This window comes from Plectrocnemia conspersa, unplaced genomic scaffold (assembly GCF_051122295.1).
Source record: "Plectrocnemia conspersa isolate PC_06_02 unplaced genomic scaffold, ASM5112229v1 ptg000008l, whole genome shotgun sequence".
Classification (NCBI taxonomy): domain Eukaryota; kingdom Metazoa; phylum Arthropoda; class Insecta; order Trichoptera; family Polycentropodidae; genus Plectrocnemia; species Plectrocnemia conspersa.
In genome coordinates, this window is record NW_028277172.1 from 24,951,387 (window position 1) to 24,970,801 (window position 19,415).

Consider the following 19,415-nt stretch of genomic DNA (forward strand, 5'->3'; position numbering starts at 1 on the left):
CACGATTTTATTGCTTTTGACGTGAATTTTTGACTTCTGAGAAGTGATAATTGTTTTTGCGCCCTCCTATTGACCAAAATTCGGTTTGAAAACATTTTAATCAATACTCTCATATCAGACGTCCGTAGTAATGTCGGTAGGAATGGCTATTATATTTTTAAAACATATATAATATGCAAGATGACTGTACTTCTTCTTCTGCTTATTTTCCCCTAAGAGATGAGTTGGTTTAGTTTATATTTTAGACTATACCTAATGAAAGTTTTAAAACTATAATTAGTTTTAAAACTTTTCACTGTTACTAAACTTTTGTCTTTCACCAAAACGGTGACAAAATTTCTCGATGCGGGAATTCATGTAGACATTGTATATACAAATTTTAAGAAGGCCTTCGACAAGGTTCGTCATGGGTTATTATTAAAAAAGTGGTAGATATTACCAGCGAGTTCAATGATACAAAAAACAAACAAATAAGTGTGGACACAACTCTTAGGTATCTCAGGGATGAAAGTCTCTTCAGACGTAGAGCTGCTAAAAAGTCGTTATTGACCCAAAAAATGTGAAAGAAACGTATGGAATGGGCTAATTGGCATAAAAATTGGACTTCTATCGATTGGAGAAGAGTGATGTTCTCCGATGAGAGCAGAATTAATTTATACGGGTCAGATGGAACGCAATACTTTCATCATCAAGGGTGAAAAATACCGTGATTATTGTATCTAGTCAACTGTGTGAAAAATGTTTTCGTATTCCAGAGTGGGAAGTATATATTTTATCAACGGAATGTTAAAATAAACCTGAATATTTTTAATCCCTTCGATGGAAGAGCACCTGGGCTCAAATTTAGACTGCATCTTCATGGATGATTCTGCACCTTGTCATCGGGCGAAAATAGTCAGTTATATATTTTTAAAACAATTTTATCAATGTCTTAGAAATGAGATAATAAATTAAAATAAAACTAATTATTTAATAAAAGATTTTAGATTATAAGGAAAAATGCGGAATTAAATCGTTGGGGTCTGGGAACAGCCCCGATTTGAACCTTATTGAAGATCTTTGGAAAATAATAAAGAAGAAATTAAGAATGCACAAACCATCTAGTGTACAAAAACTAAAATAAGTAGTTACATAAAAATATGATTTCACTGAAATGGCACATTTAAAAAAATATTTTCAGGATAGATTCAGGAATGTTTTTTTTAGATTTTCATATCAATTTTATCCGAAGGGGGGGGCAAAAGTTGGCCAGTCAGTGGTCGTTTATTTTAATATTTCGATTCGACGTTTATTTTAACGTTCAAGCCGACGGGATTCTGATTTGATTTGTATCAGACAGTATTTTTTCTGGGTTTTTTATGACTTTTTATATTTGAACAATTCAAATATATTAACATTATTTTTATTTTTGAAAAGCTATTTTTAATCACACCCATCAAATTGACTGGTTTATATACGTAAACGAAGTACAGTAGACCCCCCAATAACACGGTAAATTGGGGATGTGCTATTGTATGAGCGAGCCAAAGGGGGGATATCTCACCACACGCGTCTGTTTCGTACGTATGTATTACAAAATATTTTATACGCACACAAATAGAACGTCCCAAATTTACCGTGTTATTGGGGGGTCTACTGTATTTCATTAAATGATGTGTATTTTTCTGACCAAATTCAAGGAGGGGGCGCAAATGCCACCTGCCCCTCCCAAATGTCGCTTTTAGAATCAGATCAAAAATACGTTTTAGAAGAGTAGCGAGACTGATTTTGCAACCTTTCAAAATAAATAACGCCCGTATATAACAAAAGGCAAAAAGTTTAAAAAGCTATGGGGCAATAGTATTTTTATTCATTCAAACTGATACAATCACCGTGTTTGAATGTCACTAATTAACCTTTTCAATACTAAGGGCAAATTCTAACTACTGCAACTTAAATGAATCAATCTAATAATACACAAGTATATTATTTAATTTATTTGTTAGTGTGTTATCTTATTTAACTTACTTTCTATGGAGTACAAAAATAATACAAGCATTTTTTGTTACATAGTACATTCATTGAGTACAATAAGAATTTATTACAATTGTAATATGCCCTCATAAATATATTATAAGAATGAAGAATGTATCCATTTGCAATTTTGATTTCATTAAACATATTCGCTAAGTAATGTTTGTCAGCACGCCAAACATAAAAAGTAAATAGTTGGGCTTGAAATTGTTTTGTTCAAGCAGTGTTAAAAATACAAAAAAAAACTTTCTAAGGGACTAACACACATTATAAAAAAATAATTTGGAAGCCATTCCTCAGTTTGTTTTTAAGGTATGAGTTCTAAGATATTTTTGCGGTGCCTGTAAAATCTGCCAAATATACCGTAATATATGAAAAAATGCAATGTCAATATTCCAGTATTGAATTATAAATATACCAGTATTTAAGGTTCTATGATAAATTATAAACTAGGTAGCAGCCAAATGGTTAGATAAATAAAAAAACGAATTTATATATTATACACATGTATTTTTATTGTTTTTTTTTTAAGAAATTCGCATATAAAATTATCAAACAAATTTAGATGAACATCCTTTCAAAAGGTAAAATTCCCAAAAATCAATTTTTCCATATAATTACAAATACAACCGACAGACGTCGAATCGCACACACGTCGCTTAACCAATATCATCATTTGTACTTTTGTGGTATCCACCGTCACGATTAATCTCCAAGGACTATTCACTAAAATCTTACATTACAAAAGTGGCACAAATTTATATTTAAATTTAAAATTACATTTAATGGTCCCAATTTAAGGTCGACACGACTCGTTGACGATACTGATTAAGTGTTTAAAAATAAGGCATGGTTTTTACACGTGTGCGTGTATACATTATATACAAGGCAATACTAGACTTTTCAGTATTTAAAAAAAAATAACACAAGAACGTTTTGTTAAATTCAACAAAAATAAACTTGCCAACGATTGGGCAATAAACTCGTGAGGCGGAGCTGTATATTTATGTTCCTTAAATTTCGGATTATCTGCATACTTTTCATATTATCTATAACTAAGTTATAGAAACTTTTTCTTTCAGTGGCTTGAAAAATACGCAAATTATAAGTATGCGGCACCTGCTCACAAACCGGCATCTGTTTTGACATAAGAAATCCTTTTTTCTAATGAGTAAATAATAATTAATAAACGCAGAATACTGAAAATCTTGTTCATGTACACAATACAACGAATTAATCGATTATTTCAATTAGAAAATCGACGAGGTTGATCATTAAGCGCATTAAACATTAACGTTAATTTTACTAACTACGTATTTTTAAATCTAAGTATCACTAGAACATTTGCAAGATATATATCAGACATAGCCAGTATATGGATCTTACTAATCGTATTTTAACTTTAGAGCAAGCAATCTAAATAAATAAAATAAAAAAAGTGAAATATCTAACTACCGAGTCTATTGTTTTATTTGATAATAATAAAAATTGCACTAAGCAAGTTTTTAACCAACGATAAATTACAAACGGGACAAGATCATCAAAAGTATGGCCACCTCTAATATATATATATATATTTATATAACTTAAGATAAAAGTCCAGGAGTATAAAATCAAATTATTTGGTGATGAGTATTAGTGACGGATTTAATTTAAGTCTGTATAATTATTATAAAAATGACGAAAATATCACGATATAAAATAATAATAAAAACTGACAAGAGACAATAGATATACATCATCAAGAACACACTCGTTTCAAGATTTCTGGATTATTGAGATTTATATTGAGTCATGGATTGAAAAGCCTTCAAAAGTACTAATTTCTACAGATTAGCGAAAAATGTTGTATGACCGATCTCTGGTACAATTTAAAAATCGCATAAGTTTATAGTGACAGGACACTAAATATTCAAAATCGAAATTTTTACACAAGATTCAAAAGTGAAAATTTATATATACGCATATATTCAATAACAAAATAAATAGGAATATTAAAAAAAATCAAAACCATATATTTTTATAAATAATAAAAATAAAACAAAGAATAAGACTACTACGGTACCTTGCGTATATAAAATTTACATTAACTAACTTTAAAAATGCCACAATTTTACCATAAATAAATACACTATCAGAACAGATTAATTAATATTAAAAAAATTATATTAAAAACAAACAAACAAAAATTTTACATTTGTACTATTACGTTCATAAGAATTGTATAATTATGGCATTTTGTGTTTCTCCCACACGTTCGACCGAAAATCAATTTCTTTATCGATATAATGTCAAAAAATCATATTCTCACGTGTACATGCAGCTTGGGTCACAGACGACACCGTTCATCTTTGCAAGGTTGTCCAAAATATATTTTCTATTTTGGTCCCACTGTTAATGTCAATAACACTAATATTACAATATAAAAAGTATAAAAATTGTCTTTTCTTTAGAAGCGTGCATCATGCTTCGTTTTCTTTGTTGTTCGAATCCGAGTTGCTGTTCATCGATACGTTGGACTTATCGACGGGCAAATACATCGACTTTGGCTTTATCGTTGCTACAGCTTCGTGTCTGAAACGCAATAAATCATTAGCCACTTCATTATTAATCAACACGGCAAGATTTAATCGATAAAAATTACTCACTTGTTGGATTTATATTTCTCGACGATGGCCTGATGCGGCTGCGTCAGGGCCTTGGCGTGCGTTCTGCCCAATTCTCTCATGCAGCCCTCCAAATCGGTCAGATCATATCCCGAGCTCCGTTTGAGGGCACTCGGCCAAGCGGCCTGCATGCAAGCCGACGACGGACTGATCAGTTCTTCATTGTCGACTGAAGTGTCGTTGTGGCAATGACAACACAAGAGAGCATGCCGCGCGACCGCCAAAGCCGATGCTCCAAGAATCGACGACGGGTACACCAAAAACGGCTCGGCTTCCAGCAACGACAGTTCGGAAATATACTGAAATATACAGAAATCGTCAATATAATATAACAGCATCAAATATGTTGCTTTACAACAATTACCATCGCCAAATAAAGCGTTCTCTGCGAAAGGCCGTTGGATATACAAAACAGCGATATGAAAGCTAGCGGCGTGGGCGTAGACAGATCGAACGATAAAACTTTGAGGATAAGATGCTCCATTCGCAACACTTGTTTTTTGTTATATGTTTCGTCCGTTATATATACGAATTCTCCTAGCTCCGGTGGGTATATCTCTTCAAATTTCCTGTAGAGCAGAACGTTATTAGTCTCATATTAAAATCTTTTCTATTATCTTGCGAAAATCGAAATACATACGACGCAATGAACATGGCAGTCGTTCCAACCAGTTGAAGTTTGCCTCGCACAACGGACATGAAGCTGAGAAAACGATCGATATAAGACACGGCAAGGTATAGAGTTTCGGTTTGCAGACGATACTCTTCGCTGACCTCCACCAGCCAATCGACGAGGATGGCTCGCATAGATTGAGTTATATCGGCCTGTCTACGCATGTAATCGGGGCGGGATCGATATTTTTTCTATAAAAAAATATAGATCAGAAATAGGTAATTTGAAAAAATTAAATTCGAATCAATACCTCTATCTCTCTCATGTAGTTATATATCTCCTCTCTGTATTGAGTGACGTGGAAGAACTGCTCTCGGATCGTTTTGGCGGTCGCTTTTTTCTCTTCGTATTTCTTCGTTTCGGACCTGACCATGGAAGAATTCGACGACATGCTGACGTCCAATATAGACGGAGAAGCTGCAGCGTCTTCATCCTTGATCTTTTGAAGTGGCGAATTACTGTTTAAAGGAAGAAAATTAATTATCAGTTTGTATTAAGCAATATAGAATTTATAGAAAATTTTATATTACCGAGTATGTAGCTTTAAAACGTTAACCGGAATCGGTTTTTCTTTTAAAGAGACGTTGACTTTGACGGCTGCGGCTTTGGAAGAAGTTGGTTTTTCTGCCGAGGTACTCTCGTATACGCTGAACGCTTGGAATTGAGCGACAGGCGGTTGAACCAACTTTTCACTTTTTGCATTTTGTTGTTTGGTGTTCTCCTTGTCTATCCGATTAGTGTTTAGTTGTGTTTTCTAAAAAGAAAAGAGATAGTTTTATTCATAAAAAATATATGAATTAAAAAAGAAAATATAAATATGAAAATTTGTTTTGCGAATTAATGTTTAAATGAAACAAAATATAAATCAATTTGGATGAAATTTAGTCAAGAAACCAATATAGTTGTATCAAAGAAGAACCAGGAACATTTAGAAACATGATTTTTTACTGTTCGTTGTTTCCACTAGGAAAAATAAAAAGTGTGTTCCAATGTTTAACACTTCTACTAAATATGGAGTTATCAGCAACTCTTAGATGAAAATGACAATATTGGTAATAAAGCTAAAGTGAAATTACAAAAAAAGGCAATGTGTTAACTCAATCAACTAGATGTAAGCTTTTATTTTTCGATACGTCGCTATACAGAAAACAACTGCTTTACTATTGGTTATATATCTGATTTTGTAGTTGTATTCTTATTTTTATCTTCTTATCTGCACAGTATTTTATGACGTAATTTTTACAACAATTTTTAAAGTATATGTTTCTTTGTCAAATATGTTTACTTTTAGCGAATTCCAAGTTTATTAAGAATTATTTGATGTTCAAAGAAATATGCGTGATGAGACGTCTATCTTTGCTTCTTCTGCTGCTTATTTCCCCCTGAGTTTGTATTTTAGCTTAATGAAAGTATCGAATAAATTGTAATTAGTTTTAAACTTTCATTAGGTCAAGTTAGGTTTGGTTAATTCGTGTAGGTTAGGTTTGAGTTTGAACAGCACGTTTCGCAACTGTCAAATCAAGTTTCAGAAACATTTCAGAACAGCATATAATTTCACCAGCGCCTATCAGTTAAATTATATTTTCGCTAGTAGAAATATATATTTACTGGTGAAAATGTATTTGGACTTCACTAGTGAAAATATAACTTTACTGAAAAATGCAACCATTTATACATCGCATATAAATAAATAATGATATATTTATTTCTACTCATATTAAACGTTAATTCAATTTAAGTTATAAATGTTTATGTGAATATTATAGTATAAAAAATAAGTAAATATTGCAAATTATTATTCTACTTTGATATCTACTTAGGTTAGTCCCCTATAATAAGAATAATTTATTCATGAGAAATAAGGGCATTGTCGTTAGCATAGTTCTATCGTTTTCAATAAAATACACAATTTGTAAAAACATAGAATTATTTTTTCCAGCCCTAGGCGCAGATGACATATTTAGCCGTCATCAATTCGAAAATGATATCACAGTTATAAATTATTTTGGGACACCCTATATATATTTTAAGGTTGAAAATTGCTTGAACTAAATATTAAAACCTTTATCTAATGACAACTCTTGAAGTTTGTTTAAAAACAATTGTAGATATTTTAAAATTAAATATTCTTCAAAGAATTATTAGTGTTTGCAATAAACTGCAGCGCTGCCATCGGATTTATCATAGAATTGTATGGAGCTCACATGTAAATCCCTGTCTTTGTATTGGCAGAACGTTTTTTACAATTTACACTGAATGTTCGACACATACTCAAAGTTTTATGAATTGGAAAAAAAGTTTAGATATAAATGGACATGTTCATCATATTTTATAAACAGGATAAATTTATGCGTAAAAAAATCATTTCATAATTGATTGAAAAAAAACACTGGTAGTATCGAAGGTTGATTTTTGCCCCAATACCGGTATTGCAAACCCTACTCTCTACAATTCATACCTAAACATTGGCGGATTGTTGACTCCACCCCTCGACATCATGAAAAAGTAATTTATTCTCTCTAATACAGTGTTTCCCAGCCTTCTTTATGCCATGCCCCACCGTAGTCTTTTCAAAAGTCATATGCCCCACCGGCATCTTTTTTAATAAAACAGTAGGTAAATTTTCAAAACGTATATTATAATTGAAATAATTACAAAATACAAATTAAAAATGTAAGTAAAATAAAATAAAATGGTAATGCCTAATCCATTATTAAATTATTAAATTCACTTACTCTTGCTACAAAGAAATTTTATGTCTGGATCTAACTTGGTTAATTTCAGTCTTAAGTCCCTCTATTTGTAATATTCAATCGATTTCTTTTTTTAATGAGTAAATCGCTTATGGCGCTAAAACCACATTCCACTAAATAAGATGATGGAAAGGGTAATAATAAATTTCTAGCATGCAAAGTAATATTAGGATAGTTTGTGTTAGTTTCTTCGCACATCCATGCCATTATTCCTTTTATATTGAATAAATTTGTAATCGAATCATCATTTTGCATTTCCGAAAGTTCTTCATATAAATTTTCATTTGAAATATCTACCAGCATTGGTTGTGTCAACCAAGCCGGAAAATGTATCTCTTTTAAATCAGCAAATTGTTCTTTAAAATCAGTTGATAAAGTTTGCAGATGGTCCAAAATAACACGTTTAGCATTATCAGTCACTTCACATTTTTGGAGCCAGTAAAATTTTTCAAAATATTTTTTTTAGATAATTCGATAAAAGTGGTAAATGCAAATATCTTTGCTTTTGCATCGACAAGTGTTTTCTCCGATCTTTGAAGTTGGCTATTTAAAATATTTAATTTTTCAAATATATCAGTTAAATAGCTTACAAATGCTTTACCGTCGACCGTCATCAAAAACTTCATATCAGATCGGTTGCTTAAAAAATCACAAAGGGTATCAAATAATTCCATAAATCTTTTTAAGGAATTTCCTTTTGAGAGCCATCTTACTTCAGTGTGAAGTAACAGTCTTACGTGTTCCGCATTTTGTTCTTCACAAAATAACTTGAAGAGACGCTTAGATTTAGTACTAGTTTTATCATATTGATACACTTTATAACGGAATTTAGTACCTCATTTAGAACAGGTGAAATGTATTTAGCCACCAAGTTTTCCCTGTGAATAACACAATGCACCAGTCATAATCTGGATTCTCGTCTTTCATTAATTTTAAGCAGCCATTTTTCTTTCCCATCATATTGGGGGCACCATCTGCAGCACAAGATATTATATTTTTCATTGGTATATTTTTAACATCTAAATATTCTTTTAGCTTATTAGATATATCTTTGGAGGTAGTGGTGCTTTCTAATGATTTGCAGAATAACATTTCTTCTGCAAATTCTCTTTTATCAATATATCTTACGTAAGCTAGCAACACGGCTTCACTGTCTCTCAAAGTTGATTCATCCATTTGTAGTGAAAATTTTCTTGTTTTCAGCTTTTCAACAAGTTGGATTTCAACGTTTTCACTCAATTCGTCTATTCTTCTGCAAACAGTAGTGTTGCTGAGGGGCATAGCCTTCACGAGTTTGTCATCTTGTTGTAGAACTGTTTTAAGAAATGCTGATATTGATGGCTTGATTAGATCCTCTCCTATACTATGGTTTTTTCCACATTTAGCGATGAGCAATGAAATTTGGTAACTAGCCTCAAGACTACGATCAATACTTGCAGTTTGTGCACAAAATAGATTTGTTAATGTTGTTCGTTTTCCAAATTTTTCTTTAAGATTTTGAAAGAAAATAATATCTGAATTATTATGAGTACTATGTTTCGCCTTCAAATGTGCTTCAAGACGACCTCGTTTCATTGTTTCATTGGTAAAGGATTTCTCACACAGAAGACAAAAAGGTAGGCATTCGTCATGCCCAGCAGGTATAAATCCAAATCTTAAGAAATCCTACGCACGTGGGTATATTTAGTCGTGAACGAGCAAATTATATTTATATGTGGAATATTTGATAATTTCCGACGTGTCCCATCTCTGAAGCGTGGTGCCCCACCTCTGAGGCGTGATGCCCCACCTCTGAGGCGTGATGCCCCACCGGTGGGGCGTACGCCCCACCGTGGGAAACACTGCTCTAATATCAAGTATTTGATTTCACTGGAAATCCAGACAATATATAGGATTGTGACAATTTGTAATGCTGAAGAGTAGTCAGTTGTGACTAGGTATTTTTTGTAAAGAGAGCAAACCTACGTTTGTACGAATACTTTGAAATACTCAGGTCATCAGCATATAATAAACATTCTGAGTTCCCAAATGCTGCATGTACATGTATCAATGATAAAGCTCACATCCTAACAGTAAAACTCAAGTAAATACGAGGGTTGCAAAATTAACTTTGAGGAATGGCAGTAATAAAAATATGCTTTTTACATAAATTAAACTGACACGAACTCATTTGCAGTACCAAAATTTAAATCCAAATGTGCCATATTTTTGCTTTTTTTTGGTTGATTAGTGACATTTTTATTACTAGTAATATTTTTTACCTTACCTTGGGTATTCATATTTTGTGTGCCTATAATTGAAACTATTTTATGACTAACACCTTCATTATAATTTGTGTGTGTTAGGCAGGGCTTTTTATTAAACAAAATTTTTGTTAAAGCGTTTACTAAAGAAAATTATATTCAAATATCATTTAAATTAAATTTAAAGCAGCTTTTTCTATGTCACAAAGCCCATAAAAAATTAAACAAAATGTATCATAATTTTTTCTTTAGACGAACAAATACAAATATACAACTGAAGACTAAATGTAAAACATTATGATTTAAACTTTAACATACGTAGTAATATATGCATTTACATATTTACCATTATTTATTTATATGTGATGTGTAATGGTTGCATTTTTTAGTAAAGTTATAATTTCACTAGTGAAGTCCGAATACATTTTCACCAGTAGATATATATTTCTACTGGCGAAAATATAACTTAACTGATAGATGCTAGTGAAATTATATGCTATTCTAAAAACTCACTTTGCGAAACATAAATTTGCTGTTCAAACCCAAACCTAACCTACACGAATTAACCAAACCCAAATAGACCTAATGAAAGTTTTAAGACTAAATATAATTTTAGAACTTTCATTAGGTCAAGTCAAAAATACAAACTTAGCCAACTCAAGCGGAAGAAGTACAGACTATCCTAACCGATATTACAACGGACTTGTGATATGAGAGTATTGGTTAAAGTTTATTCAATTCGAATTTTGACCAATAGGAGTGCGCAAAAACAATTATCACTTCTCAGAGGTGAAAAATTTACGTCCCACTGCGACGGCACGATTTTGTTGCTTTTGACGTGGATTTTTGATTTCTGAGAAGGGATAATTGTTTTTTGCGCTCTCATATTAGTCAAACTTCGGTTTAGATGTACTTCATTCGATTCTCACTTATTGTAAGTGGTAATATTGCTAGTTATTGTAGTCTTATTATGAACGCTATATAACAGCGTTGCCACTGACGTTGCGACGGTACGATTTTATTGCTTTTAGATTCTAATGTTCCGTTTTTCGGTTTCAGAAATAATTTTTAACGCAGATTCTGTGATCGAATTTTTTTGTTGCAAAGTGAGCTAAATTGTAGCTTTTTCCCACAATATGCGATTTCATTCGAAAAGTGTGCACAGAACATAATGTTGAGCAAAAATCATTTTGAGTGGGATCGGCGGTTGAGAAGTGAAGTAATTTACACTGAAAAATAACGATGTCAATGTACAATATGCACGTGTAACAAAAGTAACAATTGGTAATAATAAATAGCAATAATCATCAGGTGATAATTATTGTTGGATTATTTAAAATGCGTTTGTTTATCCAACATGGTGGACCAGCTCGAAGCGGAAATTGAAAAATGTCTGGTGGGGATGCGAATAGAACCTGGATCTGCAGCGGGCGCTGGCGCTGGCGCAGCAGGTTGCCGTCGATGGCGCCGAGAACGGTGCGCTGCCCCTCCATCGCTGACGAGCGCGGCGCGGCGCGGCGCACAGCGACAACAAGCGATCGCCAACGGCCGTAACGGCCGCAGCCGTCTCTCGCGCCTTGTCTATGGCGCGAGAGCGGAGAGCGGAACGCCCCCGAGAACGATTCCAATATATTGCCTACTTGTTTATGTTTTTCCTTTCTTTTACCTACAATAAAACAGAAAAATCAAATGAATTTCAATTATATTACATTTGCTATTATTATCGTTTATGTAAGCAAACAAACTTTTACAATTATTAATAATTGTTGCTATATTATCGCATTTTTATTTTTCTCTACTACTATATTACTACACCGTTACAAAAAACGCATTTTCAAAACACGATATATATTTATTATTACCAATTTGTTATGGAGAAACAATAATTATGTAACTCAAAAATTATATTAATAAATTATTATTCGATTTAATTACAGTTTTTAGAAATATTTTCTTGGGTCTAGAGTTGTGTATTGTTATTGTACGTCTTATTATTATTTTTTAATATACAATAAGGCCCATCTCCATAGAGGGTCTAAATCACTCTGTAGAGAGAGAGTTCGCAACAGATCGAATGCATTTATACAATTTTAAATATTATATTAATTAAGATATGACGTCATATCAAGATGTGACATCATTGATGTCACATCTTCACATTTCTTTGTAACCCATAAATTAAGTTCTATAATTTTGATGGTATATCATGATGTCACATTGCCGCAGTCGTATTTTTATTTGTTTAAGCATATCTTAATTTAGTATTAAAAATTCACATCTTGTTATGTACAGCCCATAAATTAAGTTTTAGATGCTCGCCGCAGTTCTAATTATTATTTAAATGTATCTCTAATTCCAGATATAATGACATCGTATACTTTCGTCGTCAGGTAAGGCAAACCCATGTAAAATATCATATGTATAAATAGGGTGTAATAAATTGAATAAAATGTGACGCCGAAGACGCAAAATATTTATTTGTATTATTCGATGGTAAATTAATTAAAACTACTGCATGTTTTTTAATTTTTTGAAAACCATTTTTGGTAGTGTAAAATAAAAAAAATATTTCAAACAAATTGTATTTCTATTGTTAGGAGTCCAAAGCGGCCTATTAATGGCAGACTTTCATTTGTCCTGTTGACATTTATCCTTTATAAAAGTTATGTCATTTTTATTCTTTGATAGTTCTTTACTATGACTTTTACATCCTATAGCTGATCAGCCCCACATAATATTTAGTGCACAACCGAATTTTGAAAAAAATAATGTGGTGATCCGTGTATACAGCTTGACAAGGCCGTCTGACGTCAGTGGATAGAGTTACGCCGTGTACGTAGTTTATTTTTCACCACGAACGCCGTTTCTATATATTCTATGTTCTGTGTGATATAATTTAGTTCTAGTTATTCTAATTCTTTGGATTGGATCATCTATAAGAAATTTCCAAAAAAGATAATCTAATGCAGAGATTCCAAACTTATTTAGCAACGACTAAATACGACAAAGGGAAATTTGTTTATTCAAATTGTTGAACTAATGTTAAATGTTTGATTTCTTCAATGGACTATATCGATTTTAATGTTACCAGGGTCTATAGAGTCAATAAATAGCCTTAGAAGAATTTATTTACCAATCTTATACTTCTCTGCATTAAAATAAAAACCCAACATTTATGCGAAGGGAATACGTTGAAATTCGGATCAGTTGTAAAAGTAGAATTAAAAATATAATAATTTATAAATATAAATTTTAGCATATTACGTTGATTTTAGAAAATAAAAATTAGAATAAATATGTTTTCGAGGCGATTTTAAAACGTTTTAACTGTCACTTATTTTTATGTTTTGTTTATTTCATGTGACTAAATAAAATATGCTAGGGCCAAAACGTATCGAATTAAAAAATAAATCTGTCATATCAAGGCGGTGACATGTCACTCGCGAATCATTTACGTTTGCTTCTCTTATTTTGCTATAGCACTGGATTTATTTTTGCAATCAGAAAATACACAAGAGATGATGTGATTAAATTGAGGTGAGTTTGAATTTTATATATCCAAAAATTAACGCAACTGTTACAACTTGAACTTGCTATTATTATAGAGAAGAAGTACGCGAAATGTTCCAGCACGCTTACGATAGTTATTTAAGATACGCGTATCCTTACGACGAGCTCAGACCTTTGAGCTGCGACGGCATAGATACTTGGGGCAGCTACTCTCTGACGCTCATAGACGCACTGGATACTTTAGCCGTCATGGGAAATTACACAGAGTTCCAAAGAATCGTCGAAATCATCAGTGCAAAAGAAAATTTCGATGCCAACATTAACGTTTCAGTGTTCGAAACGAATATAAGACTAGTCGGCGGTTTGCTGAGTGCTCATTTATTATCTCATAGGTAAGCTTGTAAAGAAAAACACATATCAGATAATTTGCTAAATGGTGTTTAATTCAGGGCCGGCGTTAAACTTGAACCAGGGTGGCCGTGTAACGGTCCATTGTTAAGATTGGCAGAAGACGTAGCTCAGAGATTGATCGTCGCTTTTGATACTCCGACTGGAATGCCTTACGGAACTGTTAATTTACGATATGGAGTTCCTAACGGAGAGACAAGCGTTACATGTACGGCTGGAATAGGCACATTTATTATCGAATTCGGTACTTTGAGCAGACTGACTGGTGATCCTATTTATGAAGAGGTACTTTTGCTCATTATTAGAAATAAAACGGGAATAGAAGTGAATCACTTTAATTCTAACTTCTAACTAAGCTATTTTAATAATTAAAATATTTTTTTGGGATTGAAATAAATAGAAATTGCTAAGTGCAAAGTACAGAGAGAAAGAAGTATGTTTTAAAACTTATTCATATCACCGGATGTTTTCAGCAAGTATTGCCTTATCATCGGCACTATAAATATTGTTAACGTATTCCCAAAGGACTTTTACTTTTTATAATATTTGTTAATAGGTAGCCATGCATGCTATGAATGCATTATACAATCACCGTTCTCCAATTGGACTGTTAGGAAATCATATTGATGTTCTAACCGGTCGTTGGGTAGCTCAAGATTCCGGAATAGGTGCCGGTATCGATTCTTATTATGAATACTTGGTTAAAGGTATGTTTTTCTAAGACCGTTATACATAAACTATTATAATTGTGTTTGTATCTTATATTTAAACAATTTCAGGTGCTATATTATTACAAAAACCCGAACTAATGGATATGTTCCATGAAGCTAGGTTGGTTATAGATAAATATCTAAAAATCAACGATGGTTACGTTTGGGGATCTATGACTAAGGGTCAAGTGACACAACCGATATTCCAATCTTTAGAAGCCTACTGGCCAGGAGTGCTCAGTTTGATTGGTACTATATTTTATTTCAGTATCATTATTATAGCATTGACAGAGTATTCAAAAAATATTTTTGATTAAATTTTTATGATCGATTATTATAGAATATCAGGTTGTTCCACAAGTCTGCGTTTTTTAAGGTGCGGGATAAACGAGTTAAAAATTAAAATGTGTAATACTTTTACTAAATTATATATTCTCCATTTTTTCCCACATGTTAATAATTTTTTTATATTTGATTCTAAAAATAATGTATTTTTAATGCCGTTTTTTATATCCGTTTTGTAAAATATTTTTTCCATCTAAAAACTGTTGCATGAATCTAAATAGATGATGGTATTTGGAGCAATGTCTGAAGAATACGGTGGGTGAGAAAGGAGTTCCCAAGAAAATCGATTGATTTTTCTATCGTCTTCTAAGAAACGCGAGAGCGAGCGTTGTCTTGGTGTAAAATTACCCTTCTTTAATTTATAAGGGAAGAACTATTTATGGTCTGTGGTAATTGTCTATAATCCAATAACTCATAATGAATTATGCTCTTCATATCCCATCAAATGCATAACATTATCTTATTGGGGTTGGAATTGAGAGTTAATTGGCATTCAATCACTGCCTTTTACGTTGCGTGTTATAGTAAATGGTATACTTCTAATCCTTAATAACAATTCGAGTCAAAAATAAATCTTTCTGTTCTAGAACTATTAATTATTGGCATAATGAGACTCGCTGCGCGAGGTTTTCCTTAGACGATTTATGATATACTCATATTCTGAAAATTGGCACCTTTCCTAATATTTTAAATGTTTGTGAAATGATGTAGGCGACACTTTGAGCTTTTGTGCTAGTTTCTGTATCGTTAATCTTAGATTCGCTTTGATGGCAGCCCTAATATCCTCACTAACAACCCCTTATAGAGATATTCAATGTCAAAATTCCTGGAATGAAATTTTTAGAACCATATTTGGCACTCTAAATTTAATGACATTCCTGCCCATTGCATTACAGATGTTTTTAACTGTTATTGTGGCAGTATGTTCGAGTTGAAACCCATAAAGCATAATCTAGGTTAACCGAGATTATTTTATCTCTACTGCGATTGTTGATTTAGGGTTGAAAGTATCCCGTTACTAAATAGCATCATTGATATGGCTACTCTAAACAAACACCGAACGAATAGTGAAATTTTAAAAAGTTATACATTTTTGCAAATGTAAGAAAAAACGCAAAGACTAATGGGACAACCTGATATTATAGCACATCTTTACTTAATTTAAAAATAATTTATTAGATAGTTTATAATTAAAAATCGCTCATTTTGTACAGGCGATTCTGATACTGCGATGCGAATCGTGGAGAACTACCACACTGTTTGGAAGCAATATGGATTTACACCCGAAGAGTTCAAATTGGTCACAAGAAGTGCTTCGCCTGGTAGAGGAAGCTATCCTTTGAGGCCGGAGCTGATCGAGTCGCTCATGTATCTTTATAGAGACACTAGAGATCCGATTATTCTTCAGATGGGCGAAGATATCCTGAGAAGTATACAACACAGCGCTAGAACAGAATGCGGATATGCTACTGTATGTATTTTGTAATGGCGTAACTAGTTTTAAAATTTCATTTTTTTATCTTATGACATACTTACAGATCAAAAATGTAAAAGATCACAAAAAAGAAGACAGAATGGAGTCATTCTTTCTATCGGAAACGACCAAATATTTATATTTATTGTTCGATCCAGATAATTTTATACATAATTCAGGTCACTCGGGCGTCATTTACGATACACCGACTGGTGAATGTATATTAGATGTCGGCGGATATATATTTAATACGGAAGCTCATCCAATAGATCCGGCTGCCTTGCAATGTTGTCATAATGCCAACGAAAGGTTAGTTTTTATAAATATATATATACATATATAATATATGTATATATAGTATAAATTATGAATATTATTTTATTAATTTTGTTGTTTATTTAAAGGATTAACTTACAAAAAGTTGAAGAATACTACAATTATTTCCGTGAATTAGAAAAGTTTAAAATACGTTCATACGAGAAAAATGTCACAAGTATTAATGATAGCAAGACTGATGAAGTTATTAATCAAGTAGAAAAGCCTGTTCAAGTTGATGAAAATGTCGATAATAAAACGTTATTCGTTGCTACGATTAATCCGCCTGTTAGTAAAACTATCGAAGACGGTAAAACTAATCAAGACGATCAAGTTAAGAATGTCGAAACTATCGGATTGCAATTTAACGAAGTCAACAAAGACAAAGAAGTGATAAATCCGAAGGGAGAAACAATCACAGCAGCCGACGAAAGCTCAAACGCTAAAAAAACGTATCCGTTGAACGTATCGGTTGTGGATTACACCGAGCTGGAAGAAAGTAATGATGACGACGAAGTTAGAATGGTTCCGGTGCTCGCAAACAAGATGAGGATGCATCGATCTATTTTGCCAGTGTTTGTTCAAGGCTTGCTGTCTAGCGCAGCATCTAAAAAGGCCAAGTGCGAACCGCAAACATTGCTAGAGAAGATAAGGAATGAAAAGTTGTATCCTAAACATCCGGCGACGAGTAATTATTACCTTCTACATACTCCAGCACAGCCATTTTTGAGAAGGATGTCATTAGCCGGAGAGTTTGTCGTCGCTAATTGAACGGAGTCGGATTAATGTGATAAATAGATTATATATATTTTTGTAATTTATGAAGATGTTTAAATAAAACGTTTTTTATTTATTAATCAGTTTTTAAAGATCTTTTAATTCATACATCATTACATATGTATAAGTAGGGGTATTAAAAACTCGCAGTAAGACTGTTAAGAAGTAATCAGAATCATAAATAAAAGGTCTGCTTGTCTACAACGAACAAAAGCAAAGAGTTAGCTATATTGAGAGCTGCGTATAATTGCCACCCATCACCATACCTGCCCTAAAATATCTTCATGGCTATATTGAGAGTTTCAACCAAATGTGAATGATAAGAAGTCAAAATCAAACATTATAGAATATATAATATTACATCATTCGAAAGGAAATCTAAGTTGTACAGTCATAAAAATGTTTCTCTCTGTTCATCATGTTCAGCTGAGTTGAGTGTGAACCTTGATGTCTCCAAGTGAGTGATGTGGTGCTTGTCCAGTAAGTTAGTCCGTATTTATCGAGCCTTTTTTACTTTTCCTTGGACGAAGCTTGAGCGAATCGGCTTACTGTGCAACAACTAAACCAGAAATTCTCGGGCTAAAAATTCCTCGAATATAATCTAAAAAAAATCGTCTCGAATCTATTCGGAAAATATTTTAAGATAAATTATATTTCCACTAGTGAAAATATTTCACTAAAATGATATACATAATTTAAAAAAATTTGCCTAGACCATTTTTTTGAAGGAAAATTTGAGGTTCTTTGAGGAAGAATTTCTGGTTTAGTATTAGGGTCGTCATTTCAGGTTTTTCGAAGGGGTGGGGGGGGCACAACATTGTTCTAGGACGTCGCTTCTGATTCTGGACGCACTCACTTTAAAATAAAACGCTCTACGCTTAATTTGTTAACTCTTTTAACCGTATCGCTTTGTATGAACGGTGTAGAAATATATTTAATTATAGTAATAAAAATTGGGTTTTCTCTATTGATTTCTGAGACCCCGGTAATGAATTCTTTTGTTGTTGATTGGAGGTTCTGACTGTCGACTAATGAAAAATTAGCATCTTAATATAAAACAAGATGGCCGACAGCAACGTGACAACAGTTTAAAATAATTTTGCAAAGCGACAATAATTTTCATTAATTTTTTATATACGTTATTCGATTTGACTGAATATAAATATGCAGATTGTAAATGAACTAGGTACGTTTTAACTATTAAAATGAAATATATACATTATGTGTCATTAAAATGAAATATATACAATCTTCGTAATGAAATCTCCATATTTTGAGTTCTGTCGACGGGCTTTTGAGAGCAGAAAGTGAGTTTTCCATTTACATTACTAAAATTTATCATTGCTTCTGTAAAATAATAAAAAATGGTAAGAGCTTTATATAATAGTTAATAACATTCCAGTCGTTTTTTAAAAATTTATATTTCATTCAAATCCGTAGTATTTCATTAAATGACATGTAATTTTACTAGCACTTGCTTTTCTTTGAAGAGGAATTTCTGGTTTAGAATTAGGGACGTCATTTCAGC

At 32.4% G+C, this 19,415-nt stretch overlaps 2 protein-coding genes across 2 annotated transcripts; one reads left to right on the forward strand and one right to left on the reverse strand.

The window, feature by feature from the left end:
- Positions 1-2,502: 2,502 nt before the first annotated feature.
- On the reverse strand, positions 2,503-11,940 carry LOC148233528 (cyclin-A2-like). Its single transcript, XM_088190084.1, has 7 exons — positions 11,764-11,940; positions 5,883-6,106; positions 5,603-5,810; positions 5,320-5,543; positions 5,044-5,248; positions 4,662-4,978; positions 2,503-4,587 (listed from the first exon to the last, which is right to left on the reverse strand). The coding sequence occupies exons 1-7, from the start codon at positions 11,839-11,841 to the stop codon at positions 4,476-4,478; spliced, it is 1,368 nt and encodes a 455-aa protein (XP_088046210.1). The 5' UTR covers positions 11,842-11,940; the 3' UTR covers positions 2,503-4,475.
- Positions 11,941-13,744: 1,804 nt separating this feature from the next.
- Positions 13,745-17,973, forward strand: Edem1 (ER degradation-enhancing alpha-mannosidase-like protein 2). The gene is made up of 8 exons (XM_088190076.1): positions 13,745-13,885; positions 13,954-14,250; positions 14,308-14,551; positions 14,823-14,973; positions 15,046-15,225; positions 16,536-16,792; positions 16,860-17,104; positions 17,200-17,973. Exons 1-8 carry the CDS (start codon positions 13,782-13,784, stop codon positions 17,879-17,881), a joined length of 2,160 nt encoding a protein of 719 aa, XP_088046202.1. The 5' UTR covers positions 13,745-13,781; the 3' UTR covers positions 17,882-17,973.
- The last annotated feature ends 1,442 nt before the right edge of the window (positions 17,974-19,415 follow it).

Bases quoted from the DNA above. Each gene is read 5' to 3' on its own strand.
- LOC148233528 (XM_088190084.1), bottom strand. From the start codon at position 11,841: ATGGAGGGGCAGCGCACCGTTCTCGGCGCCATCGACGGCAACCTGCTG. The intron at 5,544-5,602 runs GTATTGATTCGA...ATTTTTTTATAG, and splicing joins ACTACATGAGAGAGATAGAG to AAAAAATATCGATCCCGCCC. The intron at 4,979-5,043 runs GTAATTGTTGTA...TGTATATTTCAG, and splicing joins GAACGCTTTATTTGGCGATG to TATATTTCCGAACTGTCGTT.
- Edem1 (XM_088190076.1), top strand. From the start codon at position 13,782: ATGTCACTCGCGAATCATTTACGTTTGCTTCTCTTATTTTGCTATAGC. The intron at 13,886-13,953 runs GTGAGTTTGAAT...CTATTATTATAG, and splicing joins GATGATGTGATTAAATTGAG to AGAAGAAGTACGCGAAATGT. The intron at 14,974-15,045 runs GTATGTTTTTCT...AAACAATTTCAG, and splicing joins TTATGAATACTTGGTTAAAG to GTGCTATATTATTACAAAAA.